A 21,946-nucleotide genomic window follows, 5' to 3' on the forward strand; every position below is an offset into this window, starting at 1 on the left:
GTCCGTCCAGAAGTACTTATCGGCAGTCCATACGGCGTCTGGAGAGGATTTGTCAATTATAGGACGGGTCAAGCTACCGGTGGAATACCGAGGACGGACGGAGCACATTCTCTTCTATTTATGTCCTTACCTGGAGCAGCCAGCCTATTTTGGAGTGGATTTTTGGCAAGCATTTGGACTGGCCCCAGCAATTATAGGCCACATCGATCCCGAAGGCGTGAAGAAGGCCGAAGAATTACACGTGAGGGAGATGGAGCACTACGCGGAGGTAGAGGATGCCGATGAGGAGAAAGCCGATCCCGGGTCCTGGACGCTTTCCAAAGCCGAGGAGCAGGAGCTGGAGGAGATCAAGCAGCAGTTCTTGACTTTCGAAAGCGATGGCTTAGGTACCACCAGTCTGGAGGAGCACACTATTGAGCTGATGGACGGAGCCAAAGTGTTCAAGGATCGACCCTATCCGATGTCTCTCGCGAAGCAGAAAGTTGGCCGAGGACGAGGTCGACAAGATGCTAGCGCTCGCAGTCATCGAGGAAAGCAAAAGCCCCTGGAGCAATCGCACCACCGTGGTGTCAAGGTCTGGTAAACACCGGTTTTGCTTAGACGCACGCAAGCTTAATGAGGTGACCATCAAAGATGCTTACCCGCTGCCCAGCATAGACGGCTTCCTCTCCAGAATCGACCAAACGTACTACATTTCCAGCGTGGTTTTGAAGTTCGCTTTTTGGCAGATTGAGTTGGACACGAGCTGCAAAGAATACACAGCCTTTACGGTTTCTGGTCGGCCTCTTTACCAGTTCCGGGTAATGCCTTTCGGACTCTGTAATGCATCACAGAAGCTGGTGAGACTTATGGACCGAGTAATTCCAGCTGAGATCGGCTCGAATGTGTTTGTCTACTTGGATGACCTGCTAATACTATCGCCAGACATGAGAACGCACATGAAGTATCTTCGCCGAGTCGCCATTAGGCGGATGCCTGGGCCAAGGACCATGAAGGAAGTAAGAGCCTTTCTTGGAACCGCGGGTTGGTACCGTCGGTTTATAAAGAACTTTCACGTTGTGTTGAAGAGCTAACGCTGGACCCGTCAGGGTTACTTGGCTTTGAGACCACTGAGTTTGCTGGGGAAGAATTCACGGAGTTGTTACAAGAAGTGGAAAGAAACTTGGCCAACCTACCTGACTTGAGGATAGTGGATGGTCTCATCTTCAAGAGAGGCTCTTCTTTAAATCTGGATGACGAGGTGGAAGGCTTCGAATAGAAGTTGTGGATTCCCCAGAGTCTGACCCACAGCATAATTGAGCGTGCACACTCGGATCCAACAGCAGCTCATGGCGGAATGGGAAAAACTCTGGAAATCCTACGGCGTCAGTTTTACTCGCCTGGCATGGCACTGAAAGTCCGGAAGCCATACGCAGGTGTGAAGTCTGTAAGGAGAAGAAATCCCCGAATTTCCGGATGCAAGTTGGTATCGGTGAGAGAGTCCAGAATGAGCAGCCATTTCAGAAGCTGTACATTCCTGGAATATCCGAGGTCGAAGAAGGGACAGGCCTACATCTTCATTGTGGTGAATCACTTCTCCAAATACACTTTTCTGAAAGCCATGCAAGAGGCATCGGCCGCAAATGTAGTAGAGTTCCTCATTCACGAGGTTTTCTACAAGTTTGGGGTACCAGAAATAGTGCATTCGGACAACGGCCGCCAGTTTACGTCCAAGATCTTCGAGAAGGCGATGGAAAGCTTTGGCATTACGCACATCAAGACGCCAGTCCACTCTCCGCAAAGCAACGCAACGGAAAGGGTAAACCAAAGCGTGTTGGCGGAAGATCCAGGAAAGAGTCATCAAATCGAAATTGAAATTAATCTTTAACCGGTAATCAAACCACGCCAAGGGTTTTGGTTACGTCTGAGTCTGCCATAAGGGGCATTACAGCGCTATCAGAGGCGGCAGTTTGAAAACCACTTTGTCAATTCAAAGCCTGCCTCTTGCAAGACCTGAGAAACTTCGTCTCGATACTATACTATCCATACTATAAGCTGGAAGTTTCGGTCAGCTTCGACCACCATCGCTTGGCGATACATCTTTTTGACGTCGGCCGCAAGGGCAAACTAATGCAATCTAATCGCAGCAGAGTCGAGTACAGCTCCTCTTGGATAGTTGGGCCTACCATCAAGATGTCTTTCAACGCTACCTGCATGGAAGTACGGCTCGATTCATCGAAAACTACTCTCAACTTAGTTGAAGTACTTTGTGGCCGTAAAACGCATTGGTGCGGAATGAAATAGTGCGGAGTATTCGGAATTTTGTCATTGGTGGAGGAAACATATTATATGGCCCAGTGAAACATATTCCTCCATGAAATCAATATACATCTTCTTCAGCGAAGGGTCCTTTGACAATTTCCTTTTTAGCGACAAAAATCTACGTTTCGCAACTTCGTATGACGAACCAAGAGTATTTGGGTCAGATTTAAACGGCAAACGAACTACACTTTTCACAATTTGCACTTTTTTTCCAGCTGTTTTATTTATACCCTAAATTGGTGCTCACTACGACGAAAATTGGGGGAATTAAGTTCGCACTAATTGGGTCGACGACGAGTATTTTATTTGCTTATTTATGGGCCAAAGCAATTCACATATAATTCGAAATATATTAAGTTTATTGCAGAATTTTGGTTGTTAGTACATGCATATTTTTTTTCATGGTTAGAATGCTCACTATCTACCGATTCTTACACGAATGCAAAAAGTTGAAAGATGGGCCAAAACACAATTGACAAAACGCCACAGATTAACTTTCAACTTTAGGCACTCTATACCTGGATGGCAAACTTGATAATGGCAACTTCCTTTTTTACTTCCATTTGTCGGCAGCAGCAAATTAAGCAATTAAATTTGCAGAAACGTCTGGGGCAACTCAAGGAACGGCAGAAAATTTCCAGCGACGAAATATTGTTGAATTTAATTTATTGGCCGAACCGACACGAACAAATTGGTTTTGGGTATTGTTGGTAATGTTTATTGTTTTTCACCGAAAAAAATTAAAACAACTCGCAAACTCTACTGCTATCACGTCGGGGTCATCATGAAAATTTAATACTGTTTTGTATTAACGACGAAAAGGAGTGGCTACGATGACGTTCGATTGATCACTAACTTTAATATTTCAATAATTTCTCTTAGAACCTAGCTTATGCTACGGTGGCGAGGGATGGGGCGAATTCGCAAGAGCGAACGGACGAAAGCTTTATTGGCTCCCGCTCTCGCCCTACAACTAGAGATTTCAAATACAAGCGCCAAGTGCGCAAACAACCATGCTTTTAATTAAATACAGAAAATTCTTAATATTCAAACCAAGGCAAATTCACATTCAAACACAACCAGAAACTAATATCCCCTACAATGAAAATACTGTAGAGGAAAATGTCATTGTCGAATTAACTAATCAGCTACATTCATTATACCCATCAGTTCCAATGAATCGGGACGATCCAATTTAGAATGGGGGGGAGTTATATGACACATTACTTAGGGGCGCTTGCCCAGCTTATAAACAACTTTGAGCCAAGAGCTTTTTTCCATTCTTTCAACAAAGTCTCCAATCGATTCCCGTCCAGATCAGTTTGACACTCTACGCTTCAAACGGATTCTGTAAACATCCAAGCCGATATTGTAAGCACCAGAGCCCCAAAAAGGGACCCCCAAGACCGCTAACGTAAACATCGATTTCCGGCAGAATTTCAATTCTGCAAAATTTCAATTTCAAATTTAATTAACAAATTTCATTATCCTATTTTCCGACTCTCTTAGATGACTCTCTTAATCAGATTTTTGAGATAAATCTCTTAAGCCGACGTTTGATTATTGGTTTTTGTACCAAAGTCAGGCAGTCCGTTTTTGAACCCGAATTGATCGGTCGACAACTTGAATATCGCGAGCAGTGTAAATTAAGTTTGGTACTAATAACAATTGTGTAAACTAGTGAATAAGAAATGAAAAATAAAAAATAAACTTTTTTAAAAAATGTACTAAGCGATAATTTAATTTGCATACGGACATATGTAGCTATCAAAAATATATACTATTTTTTGGGTCGTTACCGCTTCTTTTACCTTTTACATACTCTTCAACGATTACTTCTAATCTACGAGTAGGGCCAATATTTATTACCTATGTCTAAGCAAACTCTGTCAAATTGTAATAGTTTAAATCAATAAATAAAGCTTTATGGCTTTAGTTTTAGTTCAAAATTTTATTTTATTTAACTAGTTACTATTATTTTTTTCCAGTATGCTCATAAATTGGCTTATTTAATTGGACAAAGTATCCAACGAGATGTTGCAATTACACTTTAGGAAAAACTTTTCTATCTTTAAACTTTTAAAAGATTTATGTATATGAAAGTAGTTTGAATAAAATTGAGTCATAATACATATTGTACCATTTATATTTATGGAATTTATATTGTATTGTCATGTGGCCCAACGAAACCAAGCACGAGTTTGTTACGCGCAAGCGCTTTTAGCATCGTGGGCAATTAATCAAGTTCGCGAGGAAAACAAAAATAACTTAATATAGAGACTTTTATGAAAAAAAAACTAAAACCAAGTACGGTGCAAATATGTTAAAATTGTAGTTTTCAAAACAGGGATAGAAGTTGATATATAAATTTGATTATATAAATTATTATATTTATTAAAAATAACACAGAAGGGTTGGTCTAAAAGGCACATTAAAAGTAAAGAGGCTTACCAAATCTATGGAGTATATATTACCTCTGACAATATTGAGCATAAAATAGTTCCAAGCAGGATTCTACAATTTACATGAGTAGATAAATTAGGCAAAATAAGTAGTTTATATATTATTTAATAAAAATATTTGGGAAAATCAGAAAACTACAACATTATTTATTAAAATTTAGACATTTTTATTAAAAAAAAGGTTATTTTTTCAGCATGGTTTATAACTGGATCGTTCAGAGCAAAGCGCCTATATATTCAGATTAAACCATGATTTCAAACCGGTATTTGTGCGCGTCGTTTAGGTGTCCAATAAGGATCATACAATTTTCTCCATTCAATTGCTTATGCAGAAGTGCTTTACTAATAACAGGAAGCTTGCTTTGTTTTCCCAAGATGGGCGTCGTCTTTGGTTTCTGGGCGTTGAAAAAGAGTTACTGGCGAATGGTCAGATGAAAGATCCGAAAACGCTTTGGCGCTTATTATGTTGCGTGGAATGTTTTTTGTCACCGCAAAATTAAGTCAGGGACTTTTCTGGGGTTTGCTGGTCAGTATGTGGGGACACCAGGAGAAACATAGTCCAATTTGTTGCTCAGTGTTATGATTGCATTATACAATTGTCTTCCTTTGGGAGTCAGGAGTCGTGATCCCCAGTGCGTATGCTAAGCACTAAGTTGTAAAAATCCATGAATTGCCCTTCATAAACTGTAAAGCGACGCGGTCTTTATACAGCGGCTATAGAAAGGTTTCCGTACCTGGTGCACTATGATAGCCGTGGCCTGCAAGTAGTTATACGGGTATGACTGTTGCATTTTTAGTTGAAGCCGTCTGGAAAATACCAAAACAACCGATACGTCAGCAGGTCCCGCTATCGATGAGATCCGGTGGTGACACCGACTGGTGGTAGCGGGAGAGGATCTAGCTATTTAAATTTACCCCGGTTCGCTCGTTAACTGGGTCAAATAGCCTTGGATTCGTTCACTGACCCATTTTGGGAGAGCGGGAGGGAAGGGTTTTGCTTAAGTTGCTGCAAGAAGTCGTAGGAGAACGGTCGGGAAAAAAATTAAGACAAAAATTCGTAATTAGTGTTAAGATAACTCAAAGTGAGTAGTTATTTATTAGTCCTAAACTTGTAAATGACAGTGTTTTTTTTTTTAATATTGAAGCCGCCGGGGACCCTATCTAAAGAGCCCCGGAAATTTAGAAGATTCGGGAAGGTGAACACTTACCAGGCGGACCTAACCTGGTCGTGAAGACCACGTCGTCCACAAGCAGCGGCGATCAGCTCCAGCAGCAGCGATCAGCTTCAGTAGCGGCAGCGATTAGTGGCATCAGCCCCAGCAGCATTAGCAGCAGTGATCCGCGCAGCAGCATCAGCGCAGCAGCATCAGAGATCAGCAGCATCAACAGCCTTCCGCGTCAGCCACATACGGAGATTCCCTCGGTGAGTCCGTTCCGGGAACGAATACCCACGCTGACCACCTGGTCATCTCTGGGACCAACGACGCACTGCCTCCGGGCCCTCTGGCGCAGACGCTGTGTGAATCCTCCGGACCATTTCGCTCCGTGCATACTCGGGTTTAGCCGCTAGCGGTCTCTTCTTCTGGTCGCGCTTCTACAATGACCAACGTTGAACTCTGAATTAGTTTTAGTTATTAATTTGTGAAATCAGGCAGTCAAAGAATTGTTTCAAATCACTCACTGTGAAATCTAATCTGGAATTAGAGGCATTAATTCCGCACCCCCGCCGCGCGTCCAACTACGTTAAAATTGGGTCGCGAAACTTAATGAATTAAGGGATTTATTTAGCGTACTTACCCTTTTAGCACGTCCCTTCTTTTCCCTTGGAGCTCCTCAGGATTAGGTGACCCGGTTGGCAAACGCCTCCAATTTGGTGCCGTATAATTCACACCAGTGGCGATTTTGCCCAAACACTTGTAATTTTCAGCGTCAAAAAATGTCCCTTCCATTATCGCTATGACCACTTCTCATCTAGGCGACGGTCTGAGTTCGGCCTTAAGTGTTGCTAATGAAAAGAGTATGTTATGAGTAGGAATTAAATTTGAATGTATTCTATAATTAAGATGGTTGTGTGAGTTACCTTGGGCGGGGATATGAGCCGATCCTAATCCACCAGGAATAGACTCCGGTCTCCCGGAGATGGGGTGTGCCTCCATGCAGCTCCATAACAATATGGCGCCCAATTTAACAAATAAAATATATATATATATATCTCCAGGCCACGAACGGTGGCTTGCATGACCCACATGCAATTGCACCGTGGATGCGGACTGGTGGAGAAAATTTAAATCTTGTGGGGAGAAAGGGCGGCGTGTCCACTAGAGGTAGGACAATTGCTCCCGAGGCACAGATCACAGAGTTTAGCTGTGATTTGGCGGTGACATCCTCTTCGAAGGAAATCGAAGGATTCGCATCCCAGGTCGTCCGTGCAATAAGCACGAAAGGTTAAGCCAAAAACTGTGATAAAACTGAGATATAGGTATTGGGGACATATTTTGTTTGTTAACGTAATTTTAATGAATGTTTTGTTTTGTGGTTACAGTGTAGTTGTTTGTTTTGTGCAGATCCTTGGGTTTTCTTGGTATTTTCGTTTTCATATCATATTGGTTTCCAACTTAAATGTGTGGTCGTGACCCGTGCCGTCCTCACGCGCTGCTCGGCCACCGTGACTTGAATGAAAAGCGCAAATTCCAAAAGGAAATCCTATGCGATCCTGCAAACAGCCGAAGTCCTTAACTGGCGACTTTCAGCAAGGCTGAAAGTTAGTCCAGTTGACGAGCGGCTTGTTTAGAGAGAATTCGGACGGAATTGTAGACGCAAGACGACTGGCGCGGAGTCTACCGGCTGGTGATCGGCTCCATCTCCCCTTATTGAGGGTGGAAAAGAAATAGAAAAGGAAATTTAGTGTGAATTTGTTTAGCCTTAGGTATTTGTTGGTCGTTAATATATTTTCTTATTTATTTCTTATTTATTCATTGTATATCGTTACTATTTATTTATTATTATTATTTATTGGCCTTGTAATATAAGTATTCGGATTGTTTATGTGCATATTATTTAGTGAATTTATTTATTATTTATTATTATTTACTATCATTCAGCATAATTTATTTATTTATATATAATTTTGGTTTTTAGTGGTCCCATTGAGTTCGGGGAAATTAGGGTTTTTTAGAAGTCGTGTTAGGGGTTACCAAAATTCAGGATGTCAAAGCGACAAGGCAGCAAGCATGATCACCTGCTTCCAGGCGAGGACGACGAAAAGATGTGGTCCACGGATGTGGAGGGCGCTACCGAGGCTGGCTTGCCGCGCATATCGGAAGGGTTGCCCAGGACTCCGCTTGCCCGTTTGCGCCAGGGACTGCAACGAGAGCAACAAGGACCACAGGACACCGAGCTGCAGCAGGACCTAAGGCAGCAGCAGATCTTGGAGGGAATTGGTTCCGCGGCGGATGAGTTGTTGCAGCTGGACGATAAGGATGCAAGACTCCACGATCCTTTTGTGGATTCCGCTGCAAGGTCGGCCGATAATGTGGCTTTGGCGGCGGAGACCCATCGGAAGGCCCAAGAAGGCGGGATCAATCAGGCGTTGAGGAACGAGATCCGAAGTGGCTTCCCGGAAATGAGGAAGCTGATGAACGAGGTGTTAAGGCCTGCTGCTCAGCGGCCTCAGCTTCCCCTGGAGAGCATGCCGGATAAGCGAAGGCGTCCGGATTCAAGGATCGCCGCAGGAATCCCTGGCCAAGCCCCGCAAGGTGCGGTGCCGAAGCGCACACAGGTCGCCGGCATGGACGGTTCCAGGCCACCGCCGCCGAGGGTGCCACCCAAACCGCCGAGGAGGCCGCTAGATTTCTAGGAGTTGGAGAGTAGCAGTCTCGGATATCCTCCGGACCATGGAAGGTCGCGCCGGGACGATGGCCCGGCCCGAAGCTGGTGCGTTGAGGATCGCAGATCCTCAGAGTTCCGCGAGGAGCCGCGCGTGTATGCAAATGTTGGGCCGGCAGCCGCCAACCAGCAATGGAGAATTGAGCGGTGGGGCGTATCCTTCGATGGTGAGAATGAACGAAACTCGGTGGAGGATATTTTTTCCGGTTGGAGTTCCTGCAGCGGCAGAGCCAATGCCCGTGGCAAGAGGTGCTCCGAAACTCGCTGATGGATAGGTTCCAATGCCACCAGACGGAGCACGACCGGATGCACCAACTTCTGCAGAGGGAGCAGCAGCTCGGAGAAGTGGTTGAAAAGGCCACTGTCGGAGCGACAGTTGGTTAAGATAATTAAAAAGGGCTTGAGGTTGGTAGAGTTAAATAAATGTTTACCTTCTAAGAATAGTAATAAGTCTAATTCACGATACTTACCCTATGCGGAGAGGATGCGTCGGTACCTAGAAATCAGGAACAGGATCTTCTCAGAACATCAGTTAGGCGGGATGCGTATGGTGTCTCGCAAGGTGCAGAAGGCCAGGGATCGATTTCGAAAACTTCGGGCCTGCCGACGCGAAGCGGTGGCCGCCGTGAAGCGGAGTTTATCGCGTGATCCGAGACCATTCGCCGCAGTCCGAGCAACTGACGGGGTTGTTGGACACTGGAGCGAGTGTTAGTCTGCTTGGTAAAGGTGGCAGAGAGCTGGTTGAGGCATTGGATGTGTCCGTCCAGAAGTATTTATCCGCAGTCCGTACGGCGTCTGGAGAGGATTTGTCAATTATAGGACGGGTCAAGCTACCGGTGGAATACCGAGGACGGACGGAGCACATTCTCTTTTATTTATGTCCTTACCTGGAGCAGCCAGCCTATTTTGGAGTGGATTTTTGGCAAGCACTACGCGGAGGTCGAGGATGCCGATGAGGAGAAAGCCGATCCCGAGTCCTGGACGCTTTCCAAAGCCGAGGAGCAGGAGCTGGAGGAGATCAAGCAGCAGTTCTTGACTTTCGAAAGCGATGGCTTAGGTACCACCAGTCTGGAGGAGCACACTATTGAGCTGATGGACGGAGCCAAAGTGTTCAAAGATCGACCCTATCCGATGTCTCTCGCGAAGCAGAAAGTTGGCCGAGGACGAGGTCGACAAGATGCTAGCGCTCGGAGTCATCGAGGAGCAATCGCACCACCGTGGTGTCAAGGTCTGGTAAACACCGGTTCTGCTTAGACGCACGCAAGCTTAATGAGGTGACCATCAAAGATGCTTACCCGCTGCCCAGCATAGCCGGCTTCCTGTCCAGAATCGACCAAACGTACTTCATTTCCAGCGTGGTTTTGAATTTCGCTTTTTGGCAGATTGAGTTGGACACGAGCAGCAAAGAATACACAGCCGGTTCCTGGTCGGCCTCTTTACCAGTTTCGGGTAATGCCTTTCGGACTCTGTAACGCATCACAGAGGCTGGAGAGACTCATGGACCGAGTAATTCCAGCTGAGATCCGCTCGAATGTGTTTGTCTACTTGGATGACCTGGTAATACTAGCGCCAGACATGATACGCACATGAAGTATCTTCGCCGAGTCGCTGAATGCCTGAAAGAAGCAGGATTAACCATAGGTCTGAGCAAGTCGAAGTTTTGCTTCAAGTCTTTGACCTACCTCGGCTTCATAGTGGGTGGAGGACGTCTGCGGATGGATCCAGGGCGTGTAGCAGCCATTAGGCGGATGCCTGAGCCAAGGACCATGAAGGAAGTGAGAGCCTTTCTTATAACCGCGGGTTGGTACCGTCGGTTTATAAAGAACTTCGCGACGTTGGCAGCCCCGCTCACGGAATCCTTGAAGAAGACGGGAAATAAGAAGTTTTCCTTGAGTCCAGGAGCACAGCTGGCAGTAGAGTCCTTGAAGATGGCCCTAACTACTGCGCCAGTGCTGGTACATGCGGACTTCAAGCGGCACTTTTTCATCCAGTGCGATGTATCCCAGATCGGAGGCGGTGCAGTGTTGTTCCAGCGGGATGAAGACGGCCAGGAGCAACCAATAGCGTTCTTCTCGGCCAAGATGAGTTGTCACCAAGTCCACTACACCGTCACCGAAAAAGAATGCCTCGCAGCCCTGCTGGCCATTCGTAAGTTCCGGCCGTATGTAGAAGGAATACCGTTTACCGTGCATCACGGATCATGCCAGCTTGAAGTGGTTTTTGTCCATGAATGACCTTTCGGGTCGGTTGGCTCGGTGGTCATTGCAACTCCAGGGATATAACTTCAACATCGAACACAGAAAAGGAAGCGAAAACGTCGTGGCATATACCCTTTCACGTTGTGTTGAAGAGCTAACGCTGGACCCGTCAGAGTTACTTAAGCTTCGAGACCACTGAGTTTGCTGGGGAAGAATACACGGAGTTGTTACAAGAAGTGGAAAGAAACTTGGCCAACCTACCTGACTTGAGGATAGTGGATGGTCTCATCTTCAAGAGAGTCTCTTCTTCAAATCTGGATGACGAGGTGGAAGGCTTCGAATGGAAGTTGTGGATTCCCCAGAGTCTGACCCACAGCCTAATTGAGCGTGCACACTCGGATCCAACAGCAGCTCATGGCGGAATGGGAAAAACTCTGGAAATCCTACGGCGGCAGTTTTACTCGCCTGGCATGGCACTGCAAGTCCGGAAGTCTATACGCAGGTGTGAAGTCTGTAAGGAGACGAAATCCCCGAATTTCCGGATGCAAGTTGGTATCAGTGAGAGAGTCCAGACTGAGCAGCTATTTCAGAAGCTGTATATCGATTTCCTCGGGAAATATCCGAGGTCGAAGAAGGGACAGGCCCACATCTTCATTGTGGTGGATCAATTTTCCAAATACACTTTTCTGAAAGCCATGCAAGAGGCATCGGCCGCAAATGTAGTGGAGTCCCTCATTCACGAGGTTTTCTACAAGTTTGGGGTTCCAGAAATAGTGCATTCGGACAACGGCCGCCAGTTTACGTCCAAGATCTTCGAGGAGGCGATGGAAAGCTTTGGCATTACGCACATCATGACGCTAGTCCGCATGACGCCAGTCCGCAAAGCAACGCAGCGGAAAGGGTAAACCAAAGCGTGTTGGCGGCGATCCGAAACTATTAAGAAGAAGACCATCGAGAATGGGACGCGTATCTTCCGGAGATTGAGGTGGCCATCCGCAACGCGGTTCATTCAGCAACTGGAGAAGCTCCGTTCTTCACCGTGTTCGGATTATACATGTTCCTGAACGGAGTCAGCTACAAGTTGGCAAGGAAGTCGCTGTGTGATCATGAAATGGCGGGGATGGAAACGGCTGATAACCTCCAAGTGATCCATGACAAGGTGCAGAAGAACCTCGAAAATGCATATGATCGGAGTCGGCTGCGGTACGACAAAAGGGCTCGTACTTTCCTTGCGAAGCCAGGCCAGGAAGTGTATCGCCGCAACTTGGCCCCAGCGATTTTAAAAAGGCCTTTAATGCCAAGTTTGCTTGGAAGTTCCTGAAAGCTCGGATGGTCAAGACAGTCAGCTCGAAGGTCTTCAAGGACGACCGATTGGAGTGTACCATGCCAAGGACATTAGGTTATGATCTGGAAAGAGGAACCACAAAGTACACGAGCTCAGAGTCGGAATGAGTCTACTTCCCGTAAAGCGTGGGCCCCGCGTTGGACACCGTTGGAACCGCATCTTGGTATCGAGGCCGGCTGAATCCGGTTGGTCCAAATCCAAATGCTCCCAAGTATTTCTGTGCTTGTCTAATACTCTGTGTTAGCGTCTCTCGGAATCCAGGGTGGTGTTGCATTTTTAGATCAAGCCGTCTGGAAAGTACCAAAACAACCGATACGTCAGCAGGTCCCGCTATCGATAAGATTCGGTGGTGACACCGACTGTTGATAGCGGGAGAGGATCTAGCTATTTAAATTTAGCCCGGTTTGCTCGTTAACTGGGTTAAATAGCCTTGAATTCGTTCACTGACCCATTTTGGGAGAGCGGGAGGGAAAACGGCGAACGACTTTGGTGTAGGTCAGGGTTTTGCTTTAGTTGCTGCAAGAAGTCGTAGGAGAACGGTCGGGAAAAAAATTAAGACAAAAATTCGTAATTAGTGTTAAGATAACTCAAAGTGAGTAGTTATTTATTAGTCCTAAACTTGTAAATGACAGTGTTTTTTTTTAATATTGAAGCCGCCGGGGACCCTATCTAAAGGGCCCCGGAAATTTAGAAGATTCGGGAAGGTGAACACTTACCAGGCGGATCTAACCTGGTCGTGAAGACCACATCGTCCACCAGCAGCAGCGATCAGCTTCAGTAGCGGCAGCTATTAGTGGCATCAGCCGCAGTAGCATTAGCAGCAGTGATCCGCGCAGCAGCATCAGAGATCAGCAGCATCAACAGCCTTCCGCGTCAGCCACATACGGAGATTCCCTCGGTGAGTCCGTTCCGGGAACGAACACCCGCGCTGACCACCTGGTCATCTCTGGGACCACTGACGCACTGCCTCCAGGCCCTCTAACGCAGACGCTGTGTGAATCCTCCGGACCATTTGGCTCCGTGCAGACTCGGGTTTCGCCGCAAGCGGTCTCTTCTTCTGGTCGCAGCTTCGACAATGAGCAACGTTGAACTTTGAAATAAATTAGTTTTATTTATTAATTTGTGAAATCAGGCAGTCAAAGAATTGTTTCAAAGCACTCACTGTGAAATCTAATCTGGAATTAGAGGCATTAATTCCGCACCCCAGCCGCGCGTCCAACTACGATTAAATTGGGTTGCAAAACTTAATGAATTAAGGGATTTATTTAGCGTACTTACCCTTTTAGCACGTCCCTTCTTTTCCCTTGGAGCTCCTCAGTATTAGGTGACCCGGTTGGCAAACGCCTCCAATTTGGTGCCGTGTAGTTCACATCCGTGTAATTTTAAGCGTCAAAAAATTTCCCTTCCATTATCGCTATGACCACTTCTCATCTAGGCGACGGTCTGAGTTCGGCCTTCAGTGTTGCTAATGAAAAGAGTAGATTATGAGTAGGAATTAAATTTGAATGTATTCTATAATTAATCTTGCCCAAAATTACATGTAAAAAAAGCTACCGAGATGGTTGTGTGAGTTACTTTGGGCGGGGAGATGAGCAGATCCTAATCCACCAGGAATAGACTCCGGTCTGCCGGAGATGGGGTGTGCCTCCAATATTATTCTTGGGGCACCCAAGGAAGGGTGAGTGCGTTGTGGCGAGGACACCGAAGCCACCAATTTCGTCCAATTGTCTTAGTTTTGATGTAAAAAAAAAAATACATTGTTTTGTTTTGATTTGCGATAGTGATGGTAATCGTCAAGTCAGTGACGTGAGACGTCCGATGAGTCGGTATCGATTGTTTGGACTGCAGGGCATAGGAGGTACTCCGCCCTGGGACTCCGTGGCTAGCCGACGCTGCCCTCCGGGAAAAATGCATGACACTACATTGTTTGCCTCATTCATTGACGGATTCATTGAAGCTCAGAGACAAAGACAACTATATGGATACTGCTTGAGATTTTTTGGTAATAAGTTCACGGTCACACCGCCTTTTTAACGTTAAATTCAAACTTTATTGTTTTGTTTATTATATTGTGTTTATCCCGCTAAGATTAACGATTGTTATCTTTAAATGGTAACAATATTTCGTATACATTTAAAAGCCTAATTCCATTGGCTCATTAAAACACATTTAGCCTAATGCGCTTTTATTTACACAGGGAATTCCATAAGGCTAAATGCCGCATTTAATTGCGATCAGTAAATGCTTTTTAATGGGCCACTGGAATCAGGTTATAAGTAGGATGACGGCACTCAAAAAAAAAAGTTGTGCAGATGTGTTCCTTTCCTGAATAACTCTGCAGTGAATAATAGCCGCATTAATAAATAATATTCTTTGGTAAGTACTGAACAAAACACAAGAAGCTAAAATTTATTGGAAAACTATTATTGGAGTGTACCATGCCAAGGACATTAGGTTATGATCTGGAAAGAGGAACCACAAAGTACACGAGCTCAGAGTCGGAATGAGTCTACTTCCCGTAAAGCGTGGGCCCCGCGTTGGACACCGTTGGAACCGCATCTTGGTATCGAGGCCGGCTGAATCCGGTTGGTCCAAATCCAAATGCTACCAAGTATTTCTGTGCTTGTCTAATACTCTGTGTTAGCGTCTCTCGGAATCCAGGGTGGTGTTGCATTTTTAGTTCAAGCCGTCTGGAAAGTACCAAAACAACCGATACGTCAGCAGGTCCCGCTATCGATAAGATTCGGTGGTGACACCGACTGTTGATAGCGGGAGAGGATCTAGCTATTTAAATTTAGCCCGGTTCGCTCGTTAACTGGGTTAAATAGCCTTGAATTCGTTCACTGACCCATTTTGGGAGAGCGGGAGGGAGAACGGCGAACGACTTTGGTGTAGGTCAGGGTTTTGCTTTAGTTGCTGCAAGAAGTCGTAGGAGTACGGTCGGGAAAAAAATTAAGACAAAAATTCGTAATTAGTGTTAAGATAACTCAAATGAGTAGTTATTTATTAGTCCTAAACTTGTAAATGACAGTGTTTTTTTTTTAATATTGAAGCCGCCGGGGACCCTATCTAAAGGGCCCCGGAAATTTAGAAGATTCGGGAAGGTGAACACTTACCAGGCGGATCTAACCTGGTCGTGAAGACCACATCGTCCACCAGCAGCAGCGATCAGCTTCAGTAGCGGCAGCTATTAGTGGCATCAGCCGCAGTAGCATTAGCAGCAGTGATCCGCGCAGCAGCATCAGAGATCAGCAGCATCAGAGATCAGCAGCATCAACAGCCTTCCGCGTCAGCCACATACGGAGATTCCCTCGGTGAGTCCGTTCCGGGAACGAACACCCGCGCTGACCACCTGGTCATCTCTGGGACCACTGACGCACTGCCTCCAGGCCCTCTAACGCAGACGCTGTGTGAATCCTCCGGACCATTTGGCTCCGTGCAGACTCGGGTTTCGCCGCAAGCGGTCTCTTCTTCTGGTCGCAGCTTCGACAATGAGCAACGTTGAACTTTGAAATAAATTAGTTTTATTTATTTATTTGTGAAATCAGGCAGTCAAGAATTGTTTCAAAGCACTCACTGTGAAATCTAATCTGGAATTAGAGGCATTAATTCCGCACCCCAGCCGCGCGTCCAACTACGATTAAATTGGGTTGCAAAACTTAATGAATTAAGGGATTTATTTAGCGTACTTACCCTTTTAGCACGTCCCTTCTTTTCCCTTGGAGCTCCTCAGTATTAGGTGACCCGGTTGGCAAACGCCTCCAATTTGGTGCCGTGTAATTCACATCCGTGTAATTTTAAGCGTCAAAAAATTTCCCTTCCATTATCGCTATGACCACTTCTCATCTAGGCGACGGTCTGAGTTCGGCCTTCAGTGTTGCTAATGAAAAGAGTAGATTATGAGTAGGAATTAAATTTGAATGTATTCTATAATTAATCTTGCCCAAAATTACATGTAAAAAAAGCTACCGAGATGGTTGTGTGAGTTACTTTGGGCGGGGAGATGAGCAGATCCTAATCCACCAGGAATAGACTCCGGTCTGCCGGAGATGGGGTGTGCCTCCAATATTATTCTTAGGGCACCCAAGGAAGGGTGAGTGCGTTGTGGCGAGGACACCGAAGCCACCAATTTCGTCCAATTGTCTTAGTTTTGATGTAAAAAAAAAATACATTGTTTTGTTTTGATTTGCGATAGTGATGGTAATCGTCAAGTCAGTGACGTGAGACGTCCGATGAGTCGGTATCGATTGTTTGGACTGCAGGGCATAGGGGGTACTCCGCCCTGGGACTCCGTGGCTAGCCGACGCTGCCCTCCGGGAAAAATGCATGACACTACATTGTTTGCCTCATTCATTGACGGATTCATTGAAGCTCAGAGACAAAGACAACTATATGGATACTGCTTGAGATTTTTTGGTAATAAGTTCACGGTCACACTGCCTTTTAACGTTAAATTCAAACTTTATTGTTTTGTTTATTATATTGTGTTTATCCCGCTAAGATTAACGATTGTTATCTTTAAATGGTAACAATATTTCGTATACATTTAATAGCCTAATTCCATTGGCTCATTAAAACACATTTAGCCTAATGCGCTTTTATTTACACAGGGAATTCCATAAGGCTAAATGCCGCATTTAATTGCGATCAGTAAATGCTTTTTAATGGGCCACTGGAATCAGGTTATAAGTAGGATGACGGCACTCAAAAAAAAAAGTTGTGCAGATGTGTCCCTTTCCTGAATAACTCTGCAGTGAATAATAGCCGCATTAATAAATAATATTCTTTGGTAAGTACTGAACAAAACACAAGAAGCTAAAATTTATTGGAAAACTATTATTGGAGTGTACCATGCCAAGGACATTAGGTTATGATCTGGAAAGAGGAACCACAAAGTACACGAGCTCAGAGTCGGAATGAGTCTACTTCCCGTAAAGCGTGGGCCCCGCGTTGGACACCGTTGGAACCGCATCTTGGTATCGAGGCCGGCTGAATCCGGTTGGTCCAAATCCAAATGCTACCAAGTATTTCTGTGCTTGTCTAATACTCTGTGTTAGCGTCTCTCGGAATCCAGGGTGGTGTTGCATTTTTAGTTCAAGCCGTCTGGAAAGTACCAAAACAACCGATACGTCAGCAGGTCCCGCTATCGATAAGATTCGGTGGTGACACCGACTGTTGATAGCGGGAGAGGATCTAGCTATTTAAATTTAGCCCGGTTCGCTCGTTAACTGGGTTAAATAGCCTTGAATTCGTTCACTGACCCATTTTGGGAGAGCGGGAGGGAGAACGGCGAACGACTTTGGTGTAGGTCAGGGTTTTGCTTTAGTTGCTGCAAGAAGTCGTAGGAGTACGGTCGGGAAAAAAATTAAGACAAAAATTCGTAATTAGTGTTAAGATAACTCAAATGAGTAGTTATTTATTAGTCCTAAACTTGTAAATGACAGTGTTTTTTTTTTAATATTGAAGCCGCCGGGGACCCTATCTAAAGGGCCCCGGAAATTTAGAAGATTCGGGAAGGTGAACACTTACCAGGCGGATCTAACCTGGTCGTGAAGACCACATCGTCCACCAGCAGCAGCGATCAGCTTCAGTAGCGGCAGCTATTAGTGGCATCAGCCGCAGTAGCATTAGCAGCAGTGATCCGCGCAGCAGCATCAGAGATCAGCAGCATCAACAGCCTTCCGCGTCAGCCACATACGGAGATTCCCTCGGTGAGTCCGTTCCGGGAACGAACACCCGCGCTGACCACCTGGTCATCTCTGGGACCACTGACGCACTGCCTCCAGGCCCTCTAACGCAGACGCTGTGTGAATCCTCCGGACCATTTGGCTCCGTGCAGACTCGGGTTTCGCCGCAAGCGGTCTCTTCTTCTGGTCGCAGCTTCGACAATGAGCAACGTTGAACTTTGAAATAAATTAGTTTTATTTATTAATTTGTGAAATCAGGCAGTCAAAGAATTGTTTCAAAGCACTCACTGTGAAATCTAATCTGGAATTAGAGGCATTAATTCCGCACCCCAGCCGCGCGTCCAACTACGATTAAATTGGGTTGCAAAACTTAATGAATTAAGGGATTTATTTAGCGTACTTACCCTTTTAGCACGTCCCTTCTTTTCCCTTGGAGCTCCTCAGTATTAGGTGACCCGGTTGGCAAACGCCTCCAATTTGGTGCCGTGTAATTCACATCCGTGTAATTTTAAGCGTCAAAAAATTTCCCTTCCATTATCGCTATGACCACTTCTCATCTAGGCGACGGTCTGAGTTCGGCCTTCAGTGTTGCTAATGAAAAGAGTAGATTATGAGTAGGAATTAAATTTGAATGTATTCTATAATTAATCTTGCCCAAAATTACATGTAAAAAAAGCTACCGAGATGGTTGTGTGAGTTACTTTGGGCGGGGAGATGAGCAGATCCTAATCCACCAGGAATAGACTCCGGTCTGCCGGAGATGGGGTGTGCCTCCAATATTATTCTTAGGGCACCCAAGGAAGGGTGAGTGCGTTGTGGCGAGGACACCGAAGCCACCAATTTCGTCCAATTGTCTTAGTTTTGATGTAAAAAAAAATACATTGTTTTGTTTTGATTTGCGATAGTGATGGTAATCGTCAAGTCAGTGACGTGAGACGTCCGATGAGTCGGTATCGATTGTTTGGACTGCAGGGCATAGGGGGTACTCCGCCCTGGGACTCCGTGGCTAGCCGACGCTGCCCTCCGGGAAAAATGCATGACACTACATTGTTTGCCTCATTCATTGACAGATTCATTGAAGCTCAGAGACAAAGACAACTATATGGATACTGCTTGAGATTTTTTGGTAATAAGTTCACGGTCACACTGCCTTTTTAACGTTAAATTCAAACTTTATTGTTTTGTTTATTATATTGTGTTTATCCCGCTAAGATTAACGATTGTTATCTTTAAATGGTAACAATATTTCGTATACATTTAATAGCCTAATTCCATTGGCTCATTAAAACACATTTAGCCTAATGCGCTTTTATTTACACAGGTAATTCCATAAGGCTAAATGCCGCATTTAATTGCGATCAGTAAATGCTTTTTAATGGGCCACTGGAATCAGGTTATAAGTAGGATGACGGCACTCAAAAAAAAAAGTTGTGCAGATGTGTCCCTTTCCTGAATAACTCTGCAGTGAATAATAGCCGCATTAATAAATAATATTCTTTGGTAAGTACTGAACAAAACACAAGAAGCTAAAATTTATTGGAAAACTATTATTGGAGTGTACCATGCCAAGGACATTAGGTTATGATCTGGAAAGAGGAACCACAAAGTACACGAGCTCAGAGTCGGAATGAGTCTACTTCCCGTAAAGCGTGGGCCCCGCGTTGGACACCGTTGGAACCGCATCTTGGTATCGAGGCCGGCTGAATCCGGTTGGTCCAAATCCAAATGCTACCAAGTATTTCTGTGCTTGTCTAATACTCTGTGTTAGCGTCTCTCGGAATCCAGGGTGGTGTTGCATTTTTAGTTCAAGCCGTCTGGAAAGTACCAAAACAACCGATACGTCAGCAGGTCCCGCTATCGATAAGATTCGGTGGTGACACCGACTGTTGATAGCGGGAGAGGATCTAGCTATTTAAATTTAGCCCGGTTCGCTCGTTAACTGGGTTAAATAGCCTTGAATTCGTTCACTGACCCATTTTGGGAGAGCGGGAGGGAGAACGGCGAACGACTTTGGTGTAGGTCAGGGTTTTGCTTTAGTTGCTGCAAGAAGTCGTAGGAGTACGGTCGGGAAAAAATTAAGACAAAAATTCGTAATTAGTGTTAAGATAACTCAAAGTGAGTAGTTATTTATTAGTCCTAAACTTGTAAATGACAGTGTTTTTTTTTTATATTGAAGCCGCCGGGGACCCTATCTAAAGGGCCCCGGAAATTTAGAAGATTCGGGAAGGTGAACACTTACCAGGCGGATCTAACCTGGTCGTGAAGACCACATCGTCCACCAGCAGCAGCGATCAGCTTCAGTAGCGGCAGCTATTAGTGGCATCAGCCGCAGTAGCATTAGCAGCAGTGATCCGCGCAGCAGCATCAGAGATCAGCAGCATCAGAGATCAGCAGCATCAACAGCCTTCCGCGTCAGCCACATACGGAGATTCCCTCGGTGAGTCCGTTCCGGGAACGAACACCCGCGCTGACCACCTGGTCATCTCTGGGACCACTGACGCACTGCCTCCAGGCCCTCTAACGCAGACGCTGTGTGAATCCTCCGGACCATTTGGCTCCGTGCAGACTCGGGTTTCGCCGCAAGCGGTCTCTTCTTCTGGTCGCAGCTTCGACAATGAGCAACGTTGAACTTTGAAATAAATTAGTTTTAGTTATTAATTTGTGAAATCAGGCAGTCAAAGAATTGTTTCAAAGCACTCACTGTGAAATCTAATCTGGAATTAGAGGCATTAATTCCGCACCCCAGCCGCGCGTCCAACTACGATTAAATTGGGTTGCAAAACTTAATGAATTAAGGGATTTATTTAGCGTACTTACCCTTTTAGCACGTCCCTTCTTTTCCCTTGGAGCTCCTCAGTATTAGGTGACCCGGTTGGCAAACGCCTCCAATTTGGTGCCGTGTAATTCACATCCGTGTAATTTTAAGCGTCAAAAAATTTCCCTTCCATTATCGCTATGACCACTTCTCATCTAGGCGACGGTCTGAGTTCGGCCTTCAGTGTTGCTAATGAAAAGAGTAGATTATGAGTAGGAATTAAATTTGAATGTATTCTATAATTAATCTTGCCCAAAATTACATGTAAAAAAAGCTACCGAGATGGTTGTGTGAGTTACTTTGGGCGGGGAGATGAGCAGATCCTAATCCACCAGGAATAGACTCCGGTCTGCCGGAGATGGGGTGTGCCTCCAATATTATTCTTGGGGCACCCAAGGAAGGGTGAGTGCGTTGTGGCGAGGACACCGAAGCCACCAATTTCGTCCAATTGTCTTAGTTTTGATGTAAAAAAAAAATACATTGCTTTGTTTTGATTTGTGATAGTGATGGTAATCGTCAAGTCAGTGACGTGAGACGTCCGATGAGTCGGTATCGATTGTTTGGACTGCAGGGCATAGGGGGTACTCCGCCCTGGGACTCCGTGGCTAGCCGACGCTGCCCTCCGGGAAAAATGCATGACACTACATTGTTTGCCTCATTCATTGACGGATTCATTGAAGCTCAGAGACAAAGACAACTATATGGATACTGCTTGAGATTTTTTGGTAATAAGTTCACGGTCACACTGCCTTTTTAACGTTAAATTCAAACTTTATTGTTTTGTTTATTATATTGTGTTTATCCCGCTAAGATTAACGATTGTTATCTAATTGTTATAGCCTAATTCCATTGGCTCATTAAAACACATTTAGCCTAATGCGCTTTTATTTACACAGGGAATTCCATAAGGCTAAATGCCGCATTTAATTGCGATCAGTAAATGCGTTTTAATGGGCCACTGAATAACTCTGCAGTGAATAATAGCCGCATTAATAAATAATATTCTTTGGTAAGTACTGAACAAAACACAAGAAGCTAAAATTTATTGGAAAACTATTACATATTTCAATATACTAGAATAACGGTTTTAATTAATTATTAATATATATTCCGTGTATATACACAGATATGTACATACATATGTATATCTGTAAACGCATACCATATACCTACATACATATGTGTATATGATATGCAACACATTATTATTACAATAAATCGAAGTTTATTTCCGTGTGGTAAGGGGGGTGTGT

The 21,946-nt window shown here is 45.1% G+C and overlaps 1 protein-coding gene and 4 long non-coding RNA genes across 8 annotated transcripts; all 5 read right to left on the reverse strand.

Annotated features, from left to right (window-relative positions):
- Positions 1–10,143: 10,143 nt before the first annotated feature.
- LOC128264393 (uncharacterized) lies at positions 10,144–10,635 on the reverse strand. Its single transcript, XM_052999830.1, has 2 exons — positions 10,331–10,635; positions 10,144–10,264 (listed from the first exon to the last, which is right to left on the reverse strand). Exons 1-2 carry the CDS (start codon positions 10,633–10,635, stop codon positions 10,144–10,146), a joined length of 426 nt encoding a protein of 141 aa, XP_052855790.1.
- Positions 10,636–13,003: 2,368 nt separating this feature from the next.
- LOC128264388 (uncharacterized) lies at positions 13,004–13,549 on the reverse strand. Its single transcript, XR_008268725.1, has 3 exons — positions 13,470–13,549; positions 13,354–13,410; positions 13,004–13,281 (listed from the first exon to the last, which is right to left on the reverse strand). It is a non-coding gene; the product is annotated as an uncharacterized LOC128264388 (long non-coding RNA).
- Positions 13,550–15,464: 1,915 nt separating this feature from the next.
- On the reverse strand, positions 15,465–16,362 carry LOC128264390 (uncharacterized). 2 transcript variants are annotated; one of them, XR_008268728.1, is made up of 4 exons: positions 16,182–16,362; positions 15,885–16,071; positions 15,769–15,825; positions 15,465–15,697 (listed from the first exon to the last, which is right to left on the reverse strand). It is a non-coding gene; the product is annotated as an uncharacterized LOC128264390 (long non-coding RNA). The 2 variants fall into 2 exon arrangements; XR_008268729.1 differs by having other exon boundaries at positions 16,145–16,362.
- A 1,454-nt stretch (positions 16,363–17,816) lies between these two features.
- On the reverse strand, positions 17,817–18,711 carry LOC128264389 (uncharacterized). 2 transcript variants are annotated; one of them, XR_008268726.1, is made up of 4 exons: positions 18,580–18,711; positions 18,283–18,469; positions 18,167–18,223; positions 17,817–18,094 (listed from the first exon to the last, which is right to left on the reverse strand). It is a non-coding gene; the product is annotated as an uncharacterized LOC128264389 (long non-coding RNA). The 2 variants fall into 2 exon arrangements; XR_008268727.1 differs by having other exon boundaries at positions 18,543–18,648.
- Positions 18,712–20,274: 1,563 nt separating this feature from the next.
- Positions 20,275–21,173, reverse strand: LOC128264386 (uncharacterized). 2 transcript variants are annotated; one of them, XR_008268723.1, is made up of 4 exons: positions 20,993–21,173; positions 20,696–20,882; positions 20,580–20,636; positions 20,275–20,507 (listed from the first exon to the last, which is right to left on the reverse strand). It is a non-coding gene; the product is annotated as an uncharacterized LOC128264386 (long non-coding RNA). The 2 variants fall into 2 exon arrangements; XR_008268724.1 differs by having other exon boundaries at positions 20,956–21,173.
- Between the last annotated feature and the right edge of the window lie 773 nt (positions 21,174–21,946).

The sequence above is a fragment of the Drosophila gunungcola genome, unplaced genomic scaffold, assembly GCF_025200985.1.
Source record: "Drosophila gunungcola strain Sukarami unplaced genomic scaffold, Dgunungcola_SK_2 000069F, whole genome shotgun sequence".
NCBI lineage: Eukaryota > Metazoa > Arthropoda > Insecta > Diptera > Drosophilidae > Drosophila > Drosophila gunungcola.

Coding starts and splice junctions, on each gene's coding strand:
- LOC128264393 (XM_052999830.1), bottom strand. CDS start 10,635: ATGAAAAAGTGCCGCTTGAAGTCCGCATGTACCAGCACTGGCGCAGTA. Junction 10,265..10,330: donor CCACCCACTATGAAGCCGAG/GTAGGTCAAAGA, acceptor TGCTTCTTTCAG/GCATTCAGCGACTCGGCGAA.